A 26,987-nucleotide genomic window follows, 5' to 3' on the forward strand; every position below is an offset into this window, starting at 1 on the left:
AGACTTTTTATCCCGGCCTCATTTGGTCGGCTAGCCTCATAGGCTCAACCCGCTAGCCTTAGAGGTCACTCCGTGGGTTGAAAATTTTAAAAATATTTATTATATATATTTTAAGTTGTGTTTTGTTTTATCAAATCTTCAGCATTGAAATTATTATAACTATGAATCTTTGACCTTTTTAATTTTTTGTTTATGCCTAATTTTTTATTTTTCATTTCTTATCTAGTTTATGAAAAAATGATCCTGTAATGTACGTTATTCTGATGAATTCTATGAATGTTGACTGTTGTATCTTGCCTATTATGTTGTTTTGTAAGTATTTCACTAAAGATGTACAACTCATAAATATGTAAATTTTTGACATATTGATATTATATTTATTAATGTTCGATAGTCTTTTAAAAGGTTAATATTATCTATTTTTTAATTGAAGGATGAACCTATCCCAACCATAACCTACTGATTGGACTGCTATTTTATAAAAAGGACCATCTCGTACTAATTCATAGTATTGGATTGAGCTGGACTATAAGCGTAATACTATAGTAACACGGAACAGCCCGACTCGCCTTACTCTTTCAAGCTCCTCTTTCTCCTCTGGCGGCAAAAGTTGCAGAGTTGAATAGCTCATTACTCCGTGGATCGGTTTCTTTTGTTGCAAAGTATAAGAGATGCCCAAAGGTTTATCTTTCTTCACTCAATCCCTTTTTCATCATTACTAATGATTAAAAAAAAATGATTTTTGATTTGTAAAAGCTGCATATTTTGTGGGTTTTCAGAGCTTCCTGGATTTTACTATGATGCGGAGAAGAACAGATATTTCCCTATTAAGGGTCCGATTCCTGGCTCTTCTAAGAAACGAAAATCGCCTTCACCTATAGTATCCACTCAGGTAATTATGACAAACTACACCTATTTTTATAAGAGTTTTAAGCTGGTTACGTCCTGTATTTATGTAATATTGAGACCTTATGTTACACTTTAGAAAGCTTATATTGCATTGTATTTAGGGAAAATAAAGAAAGAGAAAAGTACCAACGGCAGGGCCGAGGAGGTTCATTCCGAAGGAGGTTCATTCCGAACCCGGTTCAATGAAAAATTACATTGTTTATATATGGTTAATTTTTTTATGTATATATAGTAATGTTAAACCCCATTCGTCTCCTTTGTGTGTTTCAGTTTTCATATTTTGCACACTTTAGTGAAAATCCTGGCTCTGCCACCGACCAACGAGCTCGGTTTTAATTGCTAGAAATAAAGATTATGTAATAATGATGCAGGAAAAAATCTTTGTAAAAGTAATGCAGTAGTAGCAAACACACAGGCAGAGAAAGCTCACAACAGATACTTTTACTGGGAGAATGATGCAATTGTTAATATTTTCAATAATAGTGATGTAATAGCAAACTGTCAGGCAGGGCAACCATTAGAACATATTCTATTATTGGTAGAATGCAAATTTTCTAGGGCAAGCATTCTTTGAGTTCAGTTGTGTTATGTTGCGGAATTTAATCCAAGTACTACCTTTTTCTTGTAACTTCCCTTGATTCTGAGAAATATGATTAGTGAGGATTCATATAGTTGGCACAACTTGCTTGAGGTTGAGGCATAGTTTTTGTTGTTGTTCTCTTGATTCTTATGTAAACTAGTTATACCACTTGTTTTAGTTTTGCCTCTGTTTTTAATTTGAAGAAAGCTATCTTTGGAAATTTAGAAAGAGCAAAAATTGTTAGAATCCCTTTAATTTTGTCTTTCTGGCATCGCTCATTGTAAAAGTTTAAGTGTACTGGAATTGAGATTTGTCAGGCTGCTTCTAATAAGTGAACTATGTTGAGAAATTTTATGGAAGCATAGCTAGTTGTTACTTCTTCTACTGCCTCTATTCCATTTTATGTGATGGTATTTGATTATATTTGGAATTCAAGATGTTAATTTGATGTCCATTTCACTTTATATGACAATATTTAATGAGACACATGGATTAAGAAAGAAAAGAAGACCTTTGACACATAAGCTAAATATATTAACATTCAAAAAGTACCCTTAGTCCTTAGATTGTATGGTCTTTAACATGCCACATTTTGTAAATTGGGGCAAAATGAGATTCTTTTATAAAGGTGATAAAGGAAGCAGTATTATTCATGTAAACTAGCATAAAGGTATTGCTAGTGAAAAGTGCATCCAAACATGAACTTCACTGTGTGTCTAAAGAACTGAAAAAGTCAATAATGGAATCCGACTCTTAACACATTTTCCATGAGCATGTTGTACCAAAAACTATGTGAGGTTAACAACATTATCTTTCTTGTCTTCAAAAACTATGTGTGGCTTCCATTGTCAAAATCACTTGAGCCATTTTCTATGAGAACCTTTATGTGGGTCATTTGGAAAGAGAGAAATAGGAGAGCTTTGAAGTCTCCCAAGACTGTGTTGAACTGCAAAATAGTTTATTTTCTTTAGTCTCATTTTGGTGTAACCGTGAGGTGCCTTTTTGAATAGGGGATCTGGTCTAGGTTGTTGAGAACCATGTTTTTGGTGTAGGTTCTCTCCTTTTGGTATACTTCTTGTATACGGGATTTCTCCCCCTTTTTGTTAATAATACATTTACCTGATAATTTTTTTTGACAATGTTAAAGGAGAAAAACAGATGCAAAATTTTTCATTAGAAAAGAAAAGCATGAACTGACAAAGACATTTTGTATGAAAATGGAAGAGAGTAAATAAGATATTCATATCATCTACCCTCTCCATACCCCACTTGTGGGATTTCACTGGGTATGTTGTTGTTGTTGTATATCATCACCATAAGCAAACAAGATTTATAACATATTCTAGCAGTCAGGATGCATGTATCAACAAGGGGATGTTTTAACTGATTAACGCAAAGTGTATCAGAGAGGAGAGAAGATGGAAGGAAGCACTTAAATATGTGATTAATCTTGATTTAATAGCAATGTCTTTGATAGAATTTAACGGAGAGCACACATCAGTTAGGTTGAGGTCACTTGCATTGATGTATATACAGAGGCGAAGAAGCTCTGGTGTGCAGTAGATGAAAGTTTTCATTATAAGTGTCATGTTGTTGGTAGTGTCATAGAATGTAAACATTCCTAGTCATGTATCATTTCTGTGAACAGCGGAAAGGAGAAGAAAACTTCAATTCCTCTGTGTCGAACTGTTATCAAATGGTTGCCATGTGAATTTCAAGCATATAAGTTCGGGCTAGTGCACTAAGCTTGTATAGTATGGTTCCCTGGAGAGGGTTATATGCATGTAACCAATTATTATCGCTTGCAGAGAGACATTGTGGCCACTTGCATCCTTTTTACTTGATCATAATGAAGGAACTATTATTGTACTCCCTCTGTCGACTTCATGTGTATTGGATTATAGAGGCATTTTTACCAGGTTTTCCAAGCTTGATATTCACATTTATCTTGGAAAGTATTGTTTTAAAGTTGGTGAATCAGACTGCATTTTCCCTTCTTTGCCTTCAATTAGGGTGCTAATTCAACCAAATCCTTCTTACACTATAGGAGAGAGACAAAGGGAAATGCATGAAGTCAAGGAGCAATAAGTTGCTCCATGTTAGAGAGTTGTGCGGTAAAGTCATTGCATCCAGAAAAGGGAAAGTAAATTTTCAAATGGAATTCCTGAAGAAACAAGCATCATACCCTCTGGTATGCTCTGTGCACCTTTAATCTTTGTGTTGACTTCATTTTGCGTGTCCTTGACATTGTATATAAATCTGGAAATAGCACATAGTTGAGCTTTCCGTCTTTCTGGTTATTTTATTTTGGTTTAGTAGTTGAATTTCTGAGATGAAAATTGCAAAGCAGAGGGTGCGAAAAGTGGGTTTGGTTCAGTTCTAAACAAAACTGCTGGTGTAAGTTGGTCACAAACATTTGGTTATGCACCCTTAGCCTTCGAGCATAAAACAAAGATCATATTGAATTTGATACAAAAACCAAACCTGAAAAATGTGAGATATCTAGATCAACAACAATATAACCAATGAAATCCCACACAAGTGGGGTCTGGAAGATGGTAGAGTGTACACAACTCTTACCACTACCTCTCCGAGGTAGAGAGATTGTTTTCAAAAGACCCTCGCTTCAAGCAAATTACAACAATAATAAAACGAAAAAAGATTGTGGGGAGAAACATGACAACTAATAGCAAAGTAGTGCGGCGTATATATGCATGGAACCGTAGCAACAACAACAAAGTCGATCACCTAAACACAGTGAACCACCGATGATATCAAATACCAAATGCCAAAGACTACATTAATACTACAACCGACACGGTGCTCTATACTACCACTGAGCCAATTACATGAATAAACTTGTAATAAAACAACTCTTAACTACCTTGAACCTTCTACCCTTATACCCCCTATCTAAGGTCATGTTCTCGGTAGGCTGAAGATGCGCCATATCGTGTTTAATCATTTACCTCCAATACTTTTTCGACCTACCTCTTCCTTTCCTCGACCCCACTCCACACATTTTTTTTTCACATGTCCAAACCATCTCAGTCTCCCTTCCCTCAACTTGTCTATCACGGAGGCCACTCCCACTTTATCTCTGATATCTTCATTCCTAATCCTATCGTTCATAGCATGCCAACACATTCATCTCAAATCCTCATTTTCGCCACTTGCATCTTTTGGACCTGGAGTTCTTGACTGGCCAACACTCCTCCCATACAACAAAGCTGGTCTAATCACCACTCTATAGAACTTATCGTTAAGTTTTGGTGGTACTTTCTTGTCACACAAAACGCCAGATGCAAGCCTCCACTTCATCCATGCCACACCAATATGATGTATGACATCATTGTCGATCTCTCCATTTCCTTGGATTAGGGACCCCAAATACTTAAATCTTTCTCTTTTGGCAACAACTTGTGTATCAAGTATCACTTCCACACCTGCCTCATATGTCATACCACTTAATTTACACTCCAAATACTCTGTCTTGGTTCCGCTCAACCTGAATCCTTTAGGCTCCAAAGTTTGGCTCCACACTTCCAACCTACCATTAACTCCACCGCGATATAACTCGATCAAACAATGTCATCTGCAAATACCATACATCATGACACCTCACCCTAAATATGCCACATCAATTCATCCATCACCAAGGCAAATAGAAATAGGCTAAACGCTGATCCCTCATGCAATCTCATCTCGACTGGGAGGTGTTGCGAGTCTCCTCCCACTATTCTTACCTAGGTCTTGGCTTCATCATACATATCCTTTATCACCCTAATGTTGGTAATTAGTACAACTTTAGACTCCAAACATCACCAATGAATTTCTCTCAAGACTTTGTCGTATGCCTTCTCAAGGTAATTGAAAACCATATGAAAATCCTTCTTGCTCTCCCTATACTTCTCCATCAGTCACCTCACAAGATGAATAACTTCAGTAGTTGAATATTCTAGCATGAAACCAAATTGGTTCTCGAAAATGGACATATCCCTCCTCACCCTCGTCTCCACCACCTTCTCCCAAATTTTCATGGTGTGACTCGATGACATAATACCTTTGTAATTGTTGCAGTTCTATATATCACCCTTGTACTTGTACAACAGTATCATTGCTCCACCTCCATTCATTGGACATTTTAGCCGTCTTGAAAATGACATTAAGCAACCCAGTCAACCATTCCAAACCTGCCCTATCTGTGCTCTTCCAAAACTCTATCGAAATTTTATTAGGTCCGACCGCTCTAACCTGACTCATCTTACACATAGCACCCTTAACCTCCTCAACCCTAAAATACCTATCGTAACCAACATCCTAATGACTCTCTGAGTTATCTAAATCACCTAACACAATGTCCATGTCCCCTTCTTCATTTAAGAGTCTATGAAAGTATGTTTTCCATCTTCGTCTAATGTGTGCCTCTTCCACTAGCACTTTACCTTCCTCATCTTTGATGCATTTCACTTGATCCATGTCACGAGCCTTCCTCTCCCTCGCCTTGACGAGCCTATACAACTTTTTATCCTCACCTTTGTCCCTTAGCTTGGCATACAAGCATTCGAAAGCTGTTGTTTTTGTTGCCATAATCGCTAACTTTGTGTCCTTCTTCATCTCTTTACACCTTACCGTGTTCGTCCTCCTCTCCTCGTCTTTGCTCTCCACCAACATAGCATAGGCCACCTTCTTTGCTTCCACTTTAATTTGACCTTTTTGCCATTCCACCACCAATTCCGTTGATGGCCACCGAAGTTGCCCCGTGACACCCTTTACACCTCTCTAGCTTCTTTCCTAATGCAACTGGTTGTCTTATCCCACATGATGTTCGTATCTCTATCATATACAAAAGGAAACTCTAATTTACATCGTCGAAGACCTTAGCATCCTGTTTACTAAGGAGACACACCTTACCTTGCGTCACCTCTTGTCCAGGCATTTATTGGCAACTAAGATGTTATCTATAATCTGCCTTGCAAGAACAAACACCATCTAAGTGTCAAAACGAGTTTACTAGTGCAACACTTTAACCTCTCCAAGTAATTTTGCTATTATTTTGTATATGTGTTGGTCTGAAAGCCGCTAGTTCTTCACATTGATTATTATTAGTATTACTCTCTCCATTTCAATTTGTTTGTCTGGTTTTGACTTGACACAGAGTTTAAGAAAGCAAAGAGGCCTTTTGAATCTTGTGGTGTTAAACTAAAGATATGTAGAATGAACCACCACCACCACCAACACCAACATACCTAGTGAAATCCCAAAACTGGGCTCTGGGAGGGTAGAATGTTACATACCTTACCACTCCTCTTTGAGGTCGACAGGTTGTTTTCGAAAGACCCTCGGCTCAAGTGAAGAAGAAGGAGACGGTGAAGAAAATATAGTAACAAGGAAATGATGCAAAGACTACCAGAAGGGAGCAAAGACAATAATAAAATAATGCGATGATCGAAACACAATAAATAACATACTAGATAGATTACTGAAAAACAATAATAACCAATGCTAAATATCAAAAACAAGAACTGCAATTCTACAACTAGTACAATGGCTAACACCAACCACCCTAAGCAAGTCAACACTACACTACCAACTAACCTTCCATCCTAATACATGTCCTCAACACCTTCTTATCTAAGGTCATGTCCTCGGTAACCTGAAGCTACGTTATATTCTGTTTAATCACCTCTCCCTAGTACTTTTTCGGCCTCCTTTACTTCTCCACTTACCCTCTATAACCAACCTCTCACACCTCTTCACTAGTGCTTCTACGCATCTCCTTTTTACATGTCCAAAACTATCTCTGTCTCACTTCCCTCATTTTGTTCACCACAGAGGTTAGTCCCACCTTATCCCGAATATCTTCATTTCTAATCTCATCACTTCTAGTGTGGAAGAACATCCACCTCAACATCCTCATCTCCGCAACATGCATCTTCTGCACATGAGAGTTTTTGACTGGCCAGCACTCCGCTCCATACAACAATGTTGGTCTAACCACCACTATAGAACTTACTTTGAGTTTCGGTGATACTTTTTTATCACACAAGACTTCATAGGTAAGCCTCCACTTCATCCATGTTACACCAATATGATATGTGATAACATCGTCCATGTCCCCACTCCCATGGATTATAGACCCAAGATACTTGAATATGTCACTCTTGGGGATATTTCGTGTGTCATGCCTCCCTTCCACACTACCTCATGCATCGCATCATTGAATTTGCACTTCATATACTCTGTCTTGGTCCTGCTCAATCGGAATCCTTTAGTCTTCAAAGTTTGTCTCCATACCTCTAATTTAGCATCAACTCCATTACACGTTTCATCAATCAGTATTATGTCATTCGTAAATAACATACACCAAGTCACCTCATCTTTAATGTCTCGCGTCAATACATCCATCACTAAGGCAATTAGAAACAGACTAAGAGTTGATCCCTGGTGTAACCCCATCTCCACAAGGAAGTGCTCCAAGTCTCCTCCCACTGTTCTTATCCGTGTTTTAGCTCCTTCGTACATGTCCTTTATCGCCCTAATGTAGGCCATCGATACACGCCTTGCCTCGGGGTATCGCCACAAGACTTCTCTTAGGACTTTGTCATAGACCTTCTCAAAGTCAATGAACATCATATGTAAGTCCCTTTTCCTTTCCCGATATTTGTCCATCAGTCTCCTCACGAGATGGATACCTTGTGTGGTTGATCGCCCTGGCATGAATCCAAACTGATTCTGGTAAATAGACACACCCCTCCTTACCCTCATCTCCACCACTCTCTCTCAAATTTTCATAGTGTGGCTTAACTACTTAATACACCTGTAGTTGCTGCAATTGTGGATATCACCCTTGTTCTTGTACAATGGAGTATTGTACTCCACCTCCATTCCTTGGGCATCTTAACCGTCTTAAAAATGACATTGAGCAAGCTAGTCAACCCCTCCAAACCTACCCTATCCGTGCTTTTCCAAAACTTCATCGTAATCTCATCTAGTCATGTCGGTTTTTCCCTACTCATCCTACTAATAACACGCTTCACCTCCTCGACCTTAAAATGGCTACAATACCCAAAATCCCGATGTCTCTCAAAGTGCTCCAACTCACCAACACAATCTCTCTGCCCCCTTCTTCGTTCAATAGTTTGTGGAAGTACGCTTGCCATCTTTGCTTAATGAGGGTCTCCTATGCCAACACCTTGTTTTTTTCATCTTTGATGCACTTCACTTGATCAAAGTCTGGGGCCTTTTTCTCTCTCGCCTTTGCAAGCCTGTACAACTTCTTATCTTCGCCCTTTTCCCCTAGTTCAATATATAGTCTTTCAAAAGCTGCCGTCTTAGCTACTATAACTGCCAACTTAGCCTCGGTCCGTGCCGCCTTTTAAATTTTCATATTCGCCCGCTTCTCGTCCTCATCCTTGCAGCCCACCCACTTCGCATACTCAACCTTCTTTACTTCCACTTTTCCTTGAACTTCTCCATTCCACCACCAATCCCCTCGGTGTCCACCAAAGTTGCCCTTCGACACCCCTAACACCTCTCTAGCTGCTTCTCTAATGCAACTAGCTATCTTATCCCACATGCTTTCCGCATCCCTACCACTCTTCCAAGCCCCCATCCCCATCAACTTCTCCCCAATTACACGGGAGAGGGCAGGTGTCAAACCACTTCATTTAGTTCTAGGCTGGACATATAAACTGATGAAAGTAAGACAAACAAGTTGAAATAGAGGGAGTTATTATTATTTTGAATCTCAGTACAACATAAGATGCCTGAAGCTCTTTCGAAAATTTTAAATTGATGATAGTGATTCATAGTATTGAGTATGTCTTGCTTTACACCAAACATTTGGAAAGAAAACTGAACTAGTCTGAAGCCATTGGACCTGGGGCTTTGTCACCTTCACAACATTTCAACAATTCCAATTACCTTTTGTCCTTTTCTTCTAGTATATGTCTTCATCCCATGGATATGAATCTTGTTATTTTTATTGTTATCTAACCATTCTCGTTTCCCAGTTCTATCTTATTCTTTCTTTCTTTCACAATATCTGATTGTTTGGGACTGGTGTTGGATAGAGGGTTAGACAAGAGAAAGTTTACCAGCAGAATATCAATCTCTAGGGTGAAATTAATTCTTTCATTAGTTTTGTTTTAAGGGAAAAAGGACAAATATACCCCCGAACTATCGTAAATGGTATACGTATACCCTTCGTTATACTATTGAGACACCAGTTCCTTACCGTCCAAAATGTGGAGCATTCCTATCCTTTACACTAACGGACAGCCACGTGTCCTAATCCTGTGCCTCTACCCGATATTTTATTAAATTTAACCCAAAAACAAAGAACCCTCCCGAATTAATAAAAAATCCACCCAAACATTATATACCCACCCACACACTAACACCCTAATAATATAACCCATCCGAATTAATAAAAAACAAAGAACAGTTCTGAAGAAATTTAGCGATTTCTTTGTTGGAACAAATTAAATCTTTATTTGTGTGTGTGACATCTCTCTGTGTTGTAGAAATGGCTTTGGTTTTCACTTCTTCATCTGCAATTCATGGCTCTTTGTCGTCTTCTTCTTCTTATGAACAACCCAAAGATACCCTTTTCACTTGTTCCTTTCAAAGTTTTGATCTTTATCTTAGAATGTGATAATTTGAAACATTTTAGCATCTTGGTTTAATTTTTATTTAAGTTATGCAACTTATAGCAAAAGAAGTCGCAAGTTTAAGAAAGTAGGTATAGTTAATTACAAGAAGCAAGACACAAACCTTTTGGCCGATGACCCCAGTTTGGCAAACTCCACATCGCAACGTAAAGTTGGCTGTGTCAGTATAGCTCCTCTTCCTGCAACGTCGCAATAATAGATAAGCAACAAAGTAATTAGTAGGTATAAGTATTCGGATTTTGGGTTATTTTGGAATCAATTTAGCATCTGGGTTGGAATTTCTTCTGTTCTCGCTTCAGATTTCTTCTGTATTTGATTAGTTTCGAATTTCTTTCCTTGCGTCTGATATATTTGGGTTGGAAAAAAAAATGATCTTTTGCTCTTTTTTCTTTAAAGTTATTTTTTTCCCTTCAAAGTTTCAATTTTTATTATTGTGTGTTGATGTTTGTGGAGAAATTTTGCATGTGGTTCAAATATTCTTGAGTTCTATTTCAGAATTTGGGGGTGTTTTGGTTCGGGTTATATTATTAGGGTGTTAGTGTGTGTGTGGGTATAAAATATTTGGGCAGGTTTTTTATTAGTCCGGGTGGGTTCTTTGTTTTTCGGTTAAATTTAATAAAATATCAGGTAGAGGCACAGGATTAGGGCACGTGCCTGTCCGTGTAAGGGATAGGAATGCTCCACATTTTGGACGGTAAGGACACTGGTGTTTCAATAGTATAACGAAGGGTATACATATATCATTTACTATAGTTCGGGGGTATATTTGTCCTTTTTCCCTTGTTTTGATATGTAGGATCTGTGTCCATTCTATTATGACTGTCACCAAAGGTGGGGCTTCTGTGGCATTTACTTCCTTCTTGATAAATAAGGGAAATATATTGTATTCTTAAGCTATGTCAACACTTCGTCGTCCTTGTCTTTGGTTATTAATGCGCTGTAATGTATTCTATCTGAGTATATATGTACTGTATGCATACAGATTTGGAAGTATGATGGCACACAGAGAATTGTTGACAGTGCTTTGGAGCATTTGACTGTTGATCTAAACATGCCAGAGGGCCTGTTGGAGACTGATATTCTGTTGACAGGTGGCATGAATGGCTCGTTGTGGTATGTCTTCTGTTATAATTGAAGCTAAAAGAGTAACTCAACTGGAGTTTGTAACAGTATATCTCATGAGTATGGATGCAATATTCTTATAGCTGTTTTATAATGAATAACACCATGTGTTGATTGTGTTAATCAAGACTTTATTTTTCCTAGTGTAATTATAGGAATAAATAGTTGATTGTCTTAATTAGTTATAGGATTCACTGTACAAATAGCCTTTCTAATGGGATGTAAAGACACAAAGAAATACAAGAAGTCGTTCTTATTCTAAAATCTTCGTGGTATCAGAGCCATTGCTGCCTTTTGAGGTGAGGTTTATTCATTCACAGCACTAGAGTTTCCTCAAAAAGATGTTGAGTTTTCTCCCTCAGTGTTACAGTAGCTTTCTGAGCCCTTTATCAGTGTTGTGGAAAAACTAATACCACCACAGGCTTTCCCTACCTTCGGCGACCAAACCCCATAAAACAGATCTGACAAAGACTGTCGTAGGTGCCACAAACAATCGCAGCTCCGGTAATGCTCAGCTTCATGCACTGGCGAGTGACCTTTATGAAGAAATTTTTTCCGTTAGGGTTGCAGGCCTCTTCCGACCTCACCCAATCAGCTTTAACTTTTTCACACCACCAAAGTGAGGGTCCTAGCTAGTGGCATGAGAGTTTTTCCGACGAGGCAGATCTGACTTCTGCAACTTTTTGAGCTTTTCTCTTTGAGGGACAAGTTTGTAAATAATTTCCTTTTGAAGTTCTAGGAAATACTATTTTCTGGTTTGGAGTCCTATTAAAACTATAGGGGACACAAACAGTGAATAATAATTATCTTTCACAAATCAGTGCTAAGAAACTAGATGGGGCGGGTACGGGTTATGCTTGGTCAAGGTCTTGTTTGCTCTATATTAAATCTAGAAATTTGCTTGGTTATATTAACGAAGAGAAGAAACAACATACTGCAAACGATAATGGTTTTTGGGATTTTGACATGGCTTTTAAACACTAATCATCCCCACATATCTCAATGGCATTTATTGCTTGATACTGTTGAAAAGTTGTGGAATTCAACTAAGCGCACGTACTCTTGCAAGGGTAATGATGCCCAGATCTTTGAGATCCGGAATAAAATAATTCCACTAAGCAAGGTGAGTCAGGTTAAGTGGGTTATGGTAGGAGATTGACTATTATTAGGATCTCCAAGCGAAGTGTACCAATGATGAAGTTCTCTTTCAACAATTGATTGTAAAGGTAAGGGTCCGTCTCTGGCTGGTTTGAACCAAGAGTATGATCAGATCAGGGTTCAAGTTCTTGGCAAAGTTCCTTTTCCTTCTCTTGAGGATGCATAAGGCATGCTGAAAGAACACTCATGATAAATAACACTTGCACTATGATTATTGTGGAAAGTCAAGGCAGACAAAGGAGACATGCTGAAAACTACATAGTAGACACGTGCAGACTCGTCAAGGGATCTGGATTATATTGCAGAAAATGTGAAGACATACCAGGAAACGACTTCGGGAGAAACTGTCTTCATGATCAAACTTGACTCACCTTCGGTTGTCATATCTAATTATGCCTACTCAGGTACTGTCGTTACTAGTCACCTCAATTCTTGGATTGTTGATTTTGGTGAGAATACACACATGTCAGGCTCCTTTAAAGGCTTATAAAACTACTCTCCATAGTCTCAAAGCAATTATGTCAAAATAGCCAATGACTCTCTAATACCCATGTGTGGAACAGTGTAGTCAAAGGCGCGCTTAAGCCCTGAAGGGAGGCTCAAAACGTGTTGAGCGCTTCGCCTCGCTTTATGTGCGCTTCAGTGTCGTCATCAAGGTTCTAAGGCAAACTTTTCCTTGCCAATGAGCCTCTTAAATGACACTAAACAACTGATATTTCACTTTATCATAATTTGTTTTCAATTTCTTTGGTCAGATATTTGTAGTCTTGGACTAAACATATATATTTGTATCTTTTTCTCCCTTTGCGCCTTTTTTCATTAAAGCCCACGCTTTATTTGCGCTTTGTGCTTAAAGCCCCAACGAACCTTTAGAGCTTTTTTGCGCTTTTCGCCTTTGATAACACTGGTGTGGAACATGTTCTGTTGTCTATACACCTGCATTACATTATCATCCATTCTTCATGTACCTGATCTCATGACCCAAAATCCACCTAGACCATGATGACACCTAACCCTACTCGGCCGGTGAATCAATCTAAAGTTAACCACGAAAACCAAGTCATTATAGCGGAAATGAAGTACCACAATTAATATAAATGAATTATCTCTCAATTATATATAATGCGAAACTAATCTCTACAACCCCCAAGAACTAGTCTCACAAGTCATGAGCTACTAAGAATGGAATATACAACTTTGAATGGGAAAGTACATCTTTGTCTGAATATAAATACATAAATGAAAGAATCTTGAGCTGTCACGAACTATCTGGAAGCTCAACCTTGGAACGCTGAGGAAATCTCTGATGCTCTCTCACGAATCCGCAACAACATCGACTCAACCTGCGCCCAAAGGTGCAGCAAGAGTAGCAGGAGTACAAAACAACGCATACTCAGGAATATCATTGACAGACCCCAACAAGGTAGTGGGGAGGGTTGGCCTTTAGAAATACTTACTGTCAAGCTGTTTTAATGGTAGGAATCATCAACATATAAGGATCATAGTTGTTCACACGATAATATCATTCAAACAACACGTTCAAATACAGGGTGAGCATATAAAGATGGTATACACAGGTCCAACCAAACAACATAATAAAATGCACCAAGTTGATGATTCTCCCTAATTTCACTGCTAAAACCACTATCATAGGGGAAAGTGAAATTGGAGAAAGAATTCAGGGGGAGACTCGGGCATTTGGATAAACCTGATTTGGTAACTTACTCAAGGAGAAATAGAGTAAAAGAAACCATTATGCAATCTACAGGAACTGAATCCTCTTCTATTGGTGAGTTATCTACATTTTCTAGTGAGTTAGATTTGTCAATTGCTCATAGAAAAGGAGTCAGATCTTGTACCAAACATCCTTTATCTAATTTTGTCTCCTATAATTTCTTGTCTCCCTCTTATAGAGCCTTTGCCTTGTTTATTTCTGTGAAGATATGGCACCTGAGCCTAACTCAACCTCAAAATCTAGCTCATGAGGGGAGGTTTGTCCAAATCCATATAAGGAGTCTAATTTTCCATCCCTCTACTGATATGGGACTTCTTAACACTCCCCCGCACGCCCAGACCTCAATTGGAGCGTGAACACTTATAAATGGGGGCCCAACATCGGTGAACAACAAATTGGGATAGGCCTGACCCTGATACCACTTGTTAGGACCGAAATAATCTAGTGTCATGGGGAAGCTAGCAAAGCAAACCTTGAAAGACCATGAGTTAGAAGAAAAATGATAAATATACCAAAAGAGACAAACTTTTAACGTGATTCAGTTAATCGAGCTACATCCACAAGAGGAGATGGGCAATTTACTATATAAAAGAGAGTACACAATGTCGAGAGAAATAAACTCGCAAATTCACTCAGAATAAAAAGAGTTAACACCTGTGTCACAAATTCTACTCCTAAACAAAACTCTCAAAACCGCTAAGACTACATTGTAAATGCTACCAAGTTAGAAGGAATGAGCCTCAATTTATAGTCATAAACCTTTTCCTACAAGAAAAAGGACTACCAAGATATGGAGACTTTGTGTTTTCCTTGTAGAAAAAGGAAAACCTAATTATGGTATGAAACTTAATGTAAATACCCAACAAATCTCCCCCTTTGCCTAAATTTCTAACAAAATAAATTTGCTCCACCTTCACATAATCTTTAACAGGTTGAATCTCCTTGCAAAATCTCCTCCATCAAATTTATGTCTCGACACAAAGAACCTCTGATAAATTTCTCAAACAAAATATTCTTCATTACTGTCAAATAGGTTGCTGCTAGAACTGAACCCGCTAAGATAAATACCTATTTTTAATTAGGCTCTGATATCATGTAAAGATATAAAGACACCTGGACCTAACTCAACCTCAAAAACTAGCTCATGAGGGGAGATTTGTCCAAGTCCATATAAGGAGACCAATTTCCCTTCCCTCTACCGATTTGAGACTTCTTAACAATTTCTATTGTGTTTATTCCCCAGAGTTGGAGGGAAGCTTTTGCAGAACTTAAATGGAAGCAAGTGATAATTGAAGTAATAAAGGTGTGGTCAAAAAATGAGACTTCGCAAGTTGTCACTTCACCACCAGACAAGAAGTTGGTTACTGCAAATGGGTCTCCACTTTGAAACATAGAGATTATGGGTCAATTGAGTTCAAATCAAGATTGTTGGTTAAGACACTCAAACTTATGGAGATATTTGTCCCAGTTGCAAAGATGAGCATTATCAGAATTCTTACGTCTTGTGCAACTAATCTTGATCGAGACTAACAACAATAGGATGTCAAGAATGCATTTCTTCATGGAGACTTAAGAGAAAAGGTATATAGGGAGATCCTTCCTAGATTTGATACTGACCAAAGTCGGAAAATATGTAGACCAAAGAAAGCCCTGTACCAATTTGACAAATTTTGCAAAGCAATTTTTCTCTGTTACCAGGAGAGAATGCTGATCACACCCTCTTCAGGAGACTTCAAAAGGGTAAACTTACTCTTCTCATAGTTTATATTGATGACATAAGAGATGACAAATGGTAAAGGGGAGATCACCCAACTGAAGAATCTGTTAACACGAGCATTTGAGACCAAAGATCTAGGGAAGTTGCAGTATGTCTTGGAGATTGAAGTTTTCTCAAAAGAAGTATATTCTAGATCTCTTGAAAGAAACTGGTAACAGGTTGCAAGTCAGTAGAATCTCCTACTGAAAGTTTATCACAAGTTACAAATAGGGATTAGAGAGTTGGTCGATAAGGAGATATACCAAAGGTTGGTTGAAAAACTCATTTATCTCTCACATCACTAGACATAGCCTATTTAGTCAGTTGGTGAGTCAGTTCATGCATGATCCCCTAGATCCTCATATGCAAGTTGTCTTTCACATTTTGCAGTATCTGAAGTCTGCTCGATGAAAAGGTTTGCTTTTCTCTAAACATGGCCACTTCTAAATAGAAGCTTTTACAGTTGCGGATTGAGGTGGATCCTTACATAATAGAAGATCTACATCCGGCTACTGTATACTCGTAGGAGGCAACCTTAGTTACTTAGAGAAGCAAGAAGCAAAGTTAAGTTACCAGATCTTGTGTGGAAACAGAACATAGAGGCATGACCCAGTGTGTTTGTGAGCTTTTTTGGTTACAAAAGTTACGTAAAGAATTGAGAATGTTTGAAAAGGGAAAACGTTCCTTGGTACTGCGACAACAAAGTTGCAATCAATATAACTCAGAATCATGTTCAAGGACCAAACAAACCATATTAAAATTGTCCGACAATTCATCATAGAGAGAGTTACTAGTGGTTCAGTTTGCTTCTTGAACCACAAAAGGCCTGAACTTCATGGAATTTTCATACTTTTGTTTGCAAGTTGGGCATGTGCGACATCTTTTCTCCAACTTGAGGAGTTTTGCGTGTGTTAATTAATTAACGTAATTTTAGGAGACTTTATTTTTCCTAGCGTAATTATAGGAATAGAATATTTGCTTTTATTGTAATTAATTGTCTTTTCTCAGTTAGTTATAGCATTCACGGTATAAATACCCCTTCTCATGGGATGCAAAGACATCAAAAATACAAGAAGTCTTTCTTCTAAAAATCTTCACTATGCACCAGTCTGAAGAGTCTAATAGTGATAAGCATGATAACTTCAGCATATGCACAGTTTTCTTTTTCTGTAACGGTATAAAAGTTTCATGATTTAAATAAACTGCTGCATCGTACTAGGGGTTAAAGAATTGATATGGAGCTGGACTTGCCTGCTAATGCCATCTTTCTTTCAGGCAAAGTGGTGATGCCTTAAAAGTTTATTTTGAGTTAGTTGGATCAAAGTTGATGTAAAATTAATTTGGAATGTTCAGGATTCATATTTATTAATGGAGTTGCCATTCACATACTTTCCTTCTTTGTGCACTTCTTCATTTCTTTGATTAATCCCTTGGAAATTAGAGAAAATTTCAAAGCTGGATGTCCTTATGACAAATGATTATTTGCATAAGGAGTTTTATGATGTAATGTAGATTTGTACCCAACTTCACTTGATAAGTTGATCTTGCAGTTTTACATTATCTTAGGGCTTGTTTGGAAAGCCACCTTGTAATTGGATTTGGGTGTAATTACATAGTTTTGACATGTTTCTCTGACCAAGTTAGCATGTAATTGAGGGAAAGTAATTATACTCTTCAATTCTAGGGGGGGAGGGTTAAGAATTGTTGGTAATTCATGGTGTGATTACAACCTTAACAACAACAACATACCTAGTGAAATCCCAAGGACGAAGAACCTACAAGAGTAATACTACGACTACTAGTATGGAAGGATAAGCGAGACTACACTCAACTACCTACGACTACTAGTTGCTTCATGTCCTGTCTAATCACCTTTCCCCAATACTTCTTCGGCCTACCTCTACCTCTCTTGAAATCATTCATAGTCAACCTCTCACACTTTCATACTGGAGCATCTATGCATTTCCTTTTCACATGCCGAAGCCATCTCAGTCTTGCCTCCCGTATTTTTTCCTCCACTGAGACCACTTACATTATTTATCTTTTGTTACTTCTCATTTTCCAACCTTTACTTCATGTGATTTCATGTAATTTCTTATATTTTTTTGTTGTGTTATTTATTTTTCTTTCTTCATTTCTCTTGGTTATGTTACTAACCTATTTTTGAAATTACAACTCATTATATTTGGAAGAATGAGTCATCTACAAACTTGTCTTATAATGAGTGATGCCATTAAAGTTGGATTTCAGTGTTGAATGAGGTTATAGACAGACGTGACGTTATACTGAATGATGTTAGAATTGATAGATTGCTTTTCATTAAACATTTGAATAATGTTATGAAATTATGATTGTAAATAATTTTATCTTTTTTTAAACTGGTAATTTTGTATTCCTCAGCATTAAGGTAGGATGCCACCTCCAAAAGTTGATTACACAAAATAAAAGAGTAATTACAGAGCTCGTAGTAAATCTACTATTTGTACTTCATTATCTATGCCTTGTTCTTTACACCAAAAACATAAAGATACAGTACAATTCCATTTGATCTAAATTTATCTTCAAATTCCTGACATTCCTTTCCCTCTAAGCAGTCCACCAGACAACCTAGGGAATCTACTGTTTGTACTTCATTATCCTATGCCTTGTTCTTTAAACCAAAAACATAAAGATACAATACAATTCCATTTGATCTTCTGAAAGGAGTTAAAATATCATCAAAATCCTGCCATTCCTTTCCCTCCAAGCAGTCCACCAGACACATTTTGGGACTGTTCTCCACCACTTCTTCTGACTCATACTACCTCCTCTCCTAATCAAACAAATGAGGAGATTTGCTGTATGTTCTGGCATTGTCCACTCCTCCTTGCTCAAACTGTGGAATAGATCCTAGATTTTTGTTGTCACTTTGCAGTGTGGAATATTCATCATTGTGAGTGTGCTTAATTAGAATTTTTATTAATTAATTCAATTGCAATATTATTTATTTAAAAACTATATATCAACTATTTTTTACAATATTAGTTATAAATCTGTAGTTATTTAATACGGTATATTCAAAAAGTATATGCATCTTTATCTTGTGATAGATAAAATTTTAATATCTTTCTTATATAAACTTAAATTTGTCAAACATTAAAAATTTGTTTTTGATAATTAAATGTCATTTATAAATTAAAGATTTAACTGTGTAATTACACTTCTACAACCACACATTACGTTAGTAATTACATTGTAATTATCTTATCACAAACAAACAAATATTTGTAATTACTATACTATGTAATTACTACTAACAAAAAAATATTTGTAATTACTATATTATGTATTACTAGTAGGCTATGTAATTACTACTCTAGTAATTACATCAAATCCAATTACGAGGTGGCTTTTCAAACAAACCCTTAATGTTCAATTTTTCATGCTAAGAGTTTTGCAATCAGATATTTACATTCATGTTTGTGGTTACAATTTTTTTAGGCAGCATGGACTGTCTTTGGTAGTTAAAATTTTTGTTATCCATACTTGTTTGATAGATTATTTCTTGTTGAAAATTCATAATGATATGGAACATATTTTCCAATGCATTGTTTTGATGTCTAGTGTGTTTGCAGTATATTTGAAGTTGGACAGGTTGGACAAGAATTTAATCAAGGGGTAAAATGCTTGCCAGATAGGGTTTGGCCTCTCAAAGACAGATACGGAGAAGGGCATTATGACTCACCAGGACATGTCTGGAGACCTCCAGGAGCTTTTGTACATATGCCATCGAATATATCTTGTATAAAGATGTCCAAAAAGCACCCTGCACCCGTCAGTGATGCTTCTTTAAAGCATGTTCTGTATCCTTTTAAAGTTTTAGCAATTAATAGCTTATTGCCTCATAAAATATGTTTTGTTCCTCATTGTTATAGTGTCCTCTTCAATGATAATAAAGTAAGTTGGCTGGTCTGATTTATGTCTTTGGTGACTCATACTGCACATTTGTTTTCAATCTAAGGCTCTAAGCTTTGGATTTGTTGGGTATATAAAATTGTACTTGCCTGTTTGAAATGCAATAAAACTACTTTAGTGTTTGCTGGTGTAAAGCATTTGTTTCATCTTCCGTTGATCCATTTTTGTAATACTCCGACCGACAAAAGATGGTTGTTCTACTTTCCTTTTGAGTTGTTCTGAAATGTCGTTCCTTTCTGTAAATGGTATTTTACTAGAGTAGTTAAATTGACCAACTTTTTATTCTTGTAGATCTTCAAATTTGTAAAAGTAACTTTTAACTTTGGTTTTGGGCTCGCTGCTCTTTAAATTTTTTAGTTTTTCCACTCGACTCTAAAGTCCATAGCTACTCAAAGTAAGACAACCAAAACATGATGGAGGGCGTACATTCTGGTCACATTTTTTTCCGTTTCTTTTCTTCTGCTTTTTTTTTGTGAGAAAGGTAACAAAAATATGTCTGTGTCACACTTGTGAGACTTAACGCTAGAGCTCAGGATAACTACTCTGGGAGCTGAATCATCTGGTGGAACAGTCAACATTCTGAACCTCAGTGAACCACTAGATCTTAATTCAAGTATACCAACTGATAGAACAAGAATTTCTGAGATTGCTTCATTTGAGTATACAATTTGGACAGCAGATTGCAGTCATGATCAGAAACAAGCAGTAGTAGGCAAGTTCTTTCCTTCTTGTTTGCAGTTACGAAAGTCCCTTTGCTAATATAGAAATCCAACTTTGAGATTGATTGTTCTTTGAAATGCAATTCCCATGCTGACATGATAACTTTTACTCTCTCATTTGAAGTAAATTCTGCTCTTTTGTGATCCAAGTTGTCAAACTTTAAATCAAAATTATGGGTTGCGTATTTAATTTATTTGTCCTGCATGTTTTATTGAAGTTCCAGTAAGAAAAATACTTTTCTTTATTGCTAGTTTCTTATATCCTGCTTAATGTTATATAGGCACCAATAGAGGAGCTGCAATGTTGGACATAGAAACAGGAGTGAAATCTTGGGTTTGTCGGTCTAAAAGCGACATTTTCTCCATACAATTTGATAATTCAGTAAATTTCTCATACCCCATCCTTTTGTGCTTTAATTACTTATTATTGCATTGCATAAAGTGCAATTAGTTGTACAAGAGAATTTATAATCTTGCGAACCTTCATATTGACAATTGGTTTATAAGATTTTTAAGATACATGAAGATAACAAATATCATGTCTGTTAGTGAACTAGTAATCCAAATTGGTCATGCTGATTAACTTTTGTTTCTAGAGTTACATAATTAATCTATGCAAAGGTATGGACATTATCACATTCATTTATATATTTATTGAAAACTGAACTGTTGGATTTTCAGCTTTCTTGCTTTTGTGATACACGTGGACGTGAATGTATTATATGCCTAGCTTCTTCATATATGTCTTTCATCTGCAACAAGGCGTTCACTTGATGAATTTTTGTGACATTGGAAATGAGAAGCATCCTCTGGAATCATCTGTAACATTTCTTATGCATCCTGGAAGGTGAAGTTTCTGACATTGTGTTTTCAGAATATTCCTTTTTCTCTATTGCAGGAAAATATTGTTTTATGTGGGCTAAGAAATGGAACAATTGTGTCCATCGACGCCCGTCAAAAACCAGGAGAGTTTTCTGGTAGGCTTCCTCAGAATAGAATTCCGTGCCATTCTAATGGGTCTTCTAGTAGGTTTAAAAGCTCTGCTAGAGATTCCTTCCAGGTATTTACTGCTTTCATTAGGAGTGTGTGTTCTTTTCTTTCAGTGAACTTCCTCTAGCCCACCGCATTTGCCAGAGCAACAGTGAACTTCCTGTATTCCAAATTACAGACATGGTTTGAGTTTATGTTATCACTCGATGTTGAGCAATTAGAGAGTTCATTTTGGAACAGGACACAATTGTTGGGAACTTTCGAATTCAATTCTGAAACATAAATTTAAATCCCCGTTTATCGTCGGGCAATCTAACATTCATTTAGAAACAACAAAGTTAGTCATTTTAAGTAGATGTCAAGTCAAAACAACCAAAGATAAAATTACATTGGTCAATGAAAGACAAGGTAAAAACTAATGGCTTCATTAGGAGCACCTGATTAGGAGTTTTTATCATTTGAACATGTTTAATTAACAGAAATTGGTATAGCTGTCCCAAATATTGCAACAATGGAAGTATTGAACGTGAAAAATTTCCTTTTAGTTCAATAAGATGCCAATTACTTCGTTGTATTAAAATCAGTTTCATTTAGGTAGGGCCTTGGGGGCTATGAGTGTGACGGAAGAGCTTAGATCATTTGCTCATGTTTAATTCACTGTCATTGGATTAGTGTTCTCAAATGTTGCAGTAATGGAAGTATTTAATGGGAAAATTGTTTAGGCGTTTCAGGAAGACTCCTAATACTGTCTTCTTGTTATGAAAATCAGTTTTCATTTAGGAATGGCCTCATAGGCTGTGAATTTTCTGCTCTACTCTTAGATTTTCATGATTGAGGATATATGAAAGCTCCATATTTGTTACAGGAACACTTATATAAATTGGTGGATATCTTTTGTCTATGCAGATCAAAGGGAAGATGTATCACTGCAACACAATATCTATGCCTTCATCTGTATGTTGGTTAGTGATCTTTCTTTGCAATATTACATGAGGATTTTTCATTTCTTTGCTAATAAATTCTTTTCTTGAGTTTTTCTCCTTTTTTTCTGATATTGCAGTTTGGCATCTTTGAGACTTTATGATCAATGTTTCCTGGCAAGCTCTATGGATGGATCGGTTAGTATCTTAATGTGATTCCTTGGGTTATATACTTGGTTTTTCTCTCAGCTGGTTTTGCAATCCTTGATGATGAGCGTTATCTTGATGGGGCTCCAGAAGAATTGATCCTTTTATATAGGGTAATAGCTTGAGACAGTTTGCCTCTTTGCACATAATGTAGTTGTGGCAGCGGAAAATCCTCTTTGGGAATATGCTTTATTGAGATTTCAAAATACATAATGTAGTGGTGGACACCTGAGTCTCAAATTATCGCATTTCCTTAGATGCCAAGAAGCTTATGATTATTATCATTATTCTTTAGATTCTGTTAGCTATCAATAACTTTAGGCGGAACCCATCGGCAGCCCTCTAAAGTTGGCACCACTTTTCACTTAGACGCCTCAAGTAAGACTTCTACATTTTAAACACTCATAGTAGGGTCCCATTGTGTCATTTTGACACCTTTTGCAAAAGTTTTTAAAAGTCTCAAGCACGTGGTTACAGTCACTTCCAACATTAATTAAATGACCAATTGAATCGTGCTAACTCATTTTAAATCCCACATCATTATACACACACACAAATTAAAGAGAAAAAATAATGGCCAAAACACATGGCAAAGTGTCCAATGAATGAATAACACGCGGCCTTTTTGCCCAAATAATTACAGAAAAGGGTTTTGACCAAAAATTCTTTAAAAAACTATTTTGCAGCTCCCTCACCACAGTCGTCTTCTCCAAGCTCTAACTCCAATGGAGGTCGAATTTTCCGATTCAAATTTGTTCTTCAATGGTCTCTTTAGTTGTAGTAATCAAATTGGAAGAAGATGGGTCATTTCATTGTTAATTTAACATATAAAGAAAACCAAAATTCTTAAAGGAGAAAAATCAATATCTGGGATTGGAGCAGTAGCAATAAGGCATGGTTATGACTCTGGTTGTAGATGATTTGAGTTGCTTGACATTTATGATTCTAAGCTTTACCACAAGAAAACCATTCACCAATCTCTCCAAATTTTTATGTTCATGATTTTTGTGGCATAAAGTGTGTTCTTTGGTGAACTTTTTCTCCTTTAAATATCTTGGATCCATCATCCAGAGTAGTGGAGACATTGATGATGATGTCACGCACCGTATTGGAGCAACGTGGATGAAATGGATGTTGTGTGATAAGAAAGTACCACCTAAACTTAAAGGTAAGTTTTATAGAATGGTGGTTAGACCAGCGTTGTTATATGGAGTGGATTGCTAGCCAGTAAAGAACTCTCATGTTCAGAAGATGCATGTTGCGGATATGAGGATGTTGAGATGGATGTGTGGTCACACTAAGAGTGATAAGATTAGGAATGAGGTTATTCGGGAGAAGGTGGTAGTGACATTTGTGGCAGACAAGATGAGAGAAGCGAGACTGAGATGGTTTGGTCATGTGCAATGGCGGGGTGTCGACGCCCCAGTTACGAGGTGTGACCAGTTGGAGTTGGGGTTATGTGAAGGGGTAGGAGTAGACCAAAAAAGTATTGAAAAGAGGTGATTAGACAAGATATAGCGCTACTCCATATCACTGAGGATATGACCTTAGATAGAAATGAGTGGAGGTTGTGGATTAAGGTAGAAGGCTAGTTGGGATAGAATGGTGTCTTGCCGTTTGTCGGTTTAGGGGGGTCGTAGGTCTAGGCGTGCCTTTATAGTTGTGCTGTTATTGCCTTTGATTATCACATTACTTTGCGACCGTTATTATTCTTGTCTTGTAAAATTTGCATCATTTTTTTTGTCATTATGCTATATATATTGTTTTTCTCTCTTATTTGGGACTGTGACTTTTGAGCCGAAGGTCTTTCAGAAACAGCCTCTCTATTACCATGAGGTAGTGGTAAGGTCTGCGTACAGCTTACCCTCCCCAGACCCCACTTGTGGAATTTCACTGGGTATGTTGTTTGTTGTTTTTTTTTTTTTACTTTTTGGGTTATTGTTAGAGGTGATATGGAAAAAAAAATGATTTTTTCTCTAAGAGAGAGAGATTGTGAGTATCATTGAAGGAATTTAAGTTTGGAAAATGGGGGAAGGTAATGGCAGGAAAAAATAAAAATTGGTTAAATAAACCTTCACTAATTTTGAGTGTATTACCATCACCATGCCATGTCAGCAAAAAAGTCAAAATGACATAATGAGGCCCTACTATAGGTGTTTAAAATGGACAAAGTCTACTTGAGGTGTCTAAGTGAAAGTTGTGCCAACTTTAAGGGGCTGCCGATGGGTTCCACCATAACTTTAAGAAGCAGAGACAAAGTGAGAGACTACTGGCCATTGATCGCGGTGTGCTAGCATTACCTAGTATTTTCTTTGCGTGATCATTCGACTCTTAAGGTTTTTCTTTACAAGGTCTCTCTTTGTTGCATTTCCTTCGGAAAGTTTCCATTGAATTTATAAGAGGTCCAACAGTATGCTAACAGTTTTGGTTTCTCAATTTGGAATAAGAGGACTGATTTTATTGCAACTGGAGTTTCTGAGCTGACCTATGTTTCTAGAATTTTAGGCCTTAAAGTTTGGTCTCTTGGGTTATCTTTACATTTTCATAGTTTGAGATGACCTCTTGTTTGCGAATATCTGCATTTTCTCTTCATATTTTGATTTTCCTAACGGACAGGCAGGGAGTCCCCGATAAGAAGAATCAACTCCTGCTTGTGCAAAGGATCCTTTGGTTGCTGAACAAGTTATACTAGGATTATAATACGTGGATTAAATAATGATGAGATTATTTTAGTGGATATACTTTTATTGGTAAATATTTTGTTCATTGGACTAAAAATGGTATATACGGGATATAATTTAAAACATGAGTTTGTTTCACTCTTAGATACATTGGGATAAACTTTTATTTTGAATTTTAGCCTCGATTTTTTAAAGGAATTTTGGAGAATGCTTTGAAGAAGGTCATCTTTATCATTTGGGTGTTCTATCCCATGATTAGTAATCCTAGGATTGTTATTACATATTGAATATGGTATAAAAATAATACCATAATTGCTATATAAATAATCCCGAGATTGCTAATTCTAGAATAAAAAGTTCAACCAAATGCGGGATAAAATTTCTCGTATTTTTGTTATCCTTTATCCCACAAACCAAAACAACTCCTAAATTTATTATCAAAAGCTGAATGGTTTATTATGGGAGGTGAGTCTGTTATGCACTCTATGTCAATGTGTTAAAAGTGCATATAATTGAGTGATTTGGCTGATGAGAAATGGATAACTTAATTAGTGTGTCTTGTACATATGAATTATTTGTAACATTGGCATATTTCCAGATAAAGCTTTATGATCGTCGTCTAATGAGGAGTGCAATTCAATCTTATGAGGGAAATATAAATTCTCATAGTCGGCTACAGCTTGGAGTTGACCCATCAGAGACAATGGTCATGTCAGGTAGCTATGGCTTTATGACGCTTGTGTTTTATTTCTCAGTGCAATAGAAAAATGTGAACCACTTGCTAAAGACGCTCTTGTTAGGTGGAGAGGACTATCATTTGCGGTTATGGAGTATCAAATCTGGTGAACTGCTATTCGATGATAAATTCATGGATTCGATCCCCTCAGTTGTACGCTGGCCAAAAACTAAAGGTATTACACGCCTTTGCTTGGTCCATATCCCTCCAATAATACATCTCTTCTTCACTGTGATAGAAAAATGTCCAATTTCTGACAGGTCTCCTAGGAATGGAAAGGCAGATCCAAGGTGCATGGCTTGGATCTGAAGAAGGGTTGTTTTTCATGGATTGGCCTTGAGGAAATGTCTTCTTTCTTCTTGGTGGTCTCTTACTTGGAATATTCAGAACTTTGCACATATGACTCTCAGCTGGTTTTGAATAAAGATGGCAATTAGGCAGGGTGGGTGCGGGGCGGGGCGGGTTGATATTTACTATTTTCCTGTTGTATTTCCTCGTTATTTTAGTGTAATGCTTCCCTGTTTATAATTGTAAGTACTGCTGTTTTTTTCTTTTTTGTTAAAGCTCTAATTTTTCTACCTTTTCTTTTTGATTTTTCTTTTCCTTAATAGGGTAATAGCTGTTGTTGATATGAATATTTTGAAAATACAGTTCATGAATTTTTGCTTTGGGTCACTTTCTATGGGAACAATATATATTTCAATAAATCTAAATTAAGTTTTGCATCATGCAGTTGAAGTTTCTAAAGTCTATTAGGCTGTAGCTGATTAATTAATTATTTTTTGTTAGAAGTTTTTTCTATGAGCGATTTTTATTTTTAAAAAAATCGCGGCACACTGAAGCAA

The 26,987-nt window shown here is 36.9% G+C and overlaps 1 protein-coding gene across 3 annotated transcripts; it reads left to right on the forward strand.

Moving 5' to 3' along the window:
• The first annotated feature begins 504 nt into the window (after nucleotides 1-504).
• LOC129887491 (uncharacterized) lies at nucleotides 505-26,870 on the forward strand. Of its 3 annotated transcripts, XM_055962607.1 has the most exons (13): nucleotides 506-681; nucleotides 780-892; nucleotides 3,537-3,680; nucleotides 11,147-11,277; nucleotides 19,550-19,777; nucleotides 20,423-20,601; nucleotides 20,890-20,990; nucleotides 21,507-21,668; nucleotides 22,505-22,560; nucleotides 22,659-22,716; nucleotides 26,005-26,122; nucleotides 26,207-26,317; nucleotides 26,403-26,870. In XM_055962607.1, the coding sequence occupies exons 1-13, from the start codon at nucleotides 672-674 to the stop codon at nucleotides 26,480-26,482; spliced, it is 1,491 nt and encodes a 496-aa protein (XP_055818582.1). In that variant the 5' UTR covers nucleotides 506-671; the 3' UTR covers nucleotides 26,483-26,870. The 3 variants fall into 3 exon arrangements, 2 of the variants coding, with proteins under 2 accessions (XP_055818582.1, XP_055818583.1); XM_055962608.1 differs by lacking the exon at nucleotides 3,537-3,680; XR_008766407.1 differs by lacking the exons at nucleotides 26,207-26,317; nucleotides 26,403-26,870 and having other exon boundaries at nucleotides 505-681; nucleotides 22,659-22,838.
• The last annotated feature ends 117 nt before the right edge of the window (nucleotides 26,871-26,987 follow it).

This window comes from Solanum dulcamara, chromosome 4 (genome assembly GCF_947179165.1).
Source record: "Solanum dulcamara chromosome 4, daSolDulc1.2, whole genome shotgun sequence".
Lineage (NCBI taxonomy): Eukaryota > Viridiplantae > Streptophyta > Magnoliopsida > Solanales > Solanaceae > Solanum > Solanum dulcamara.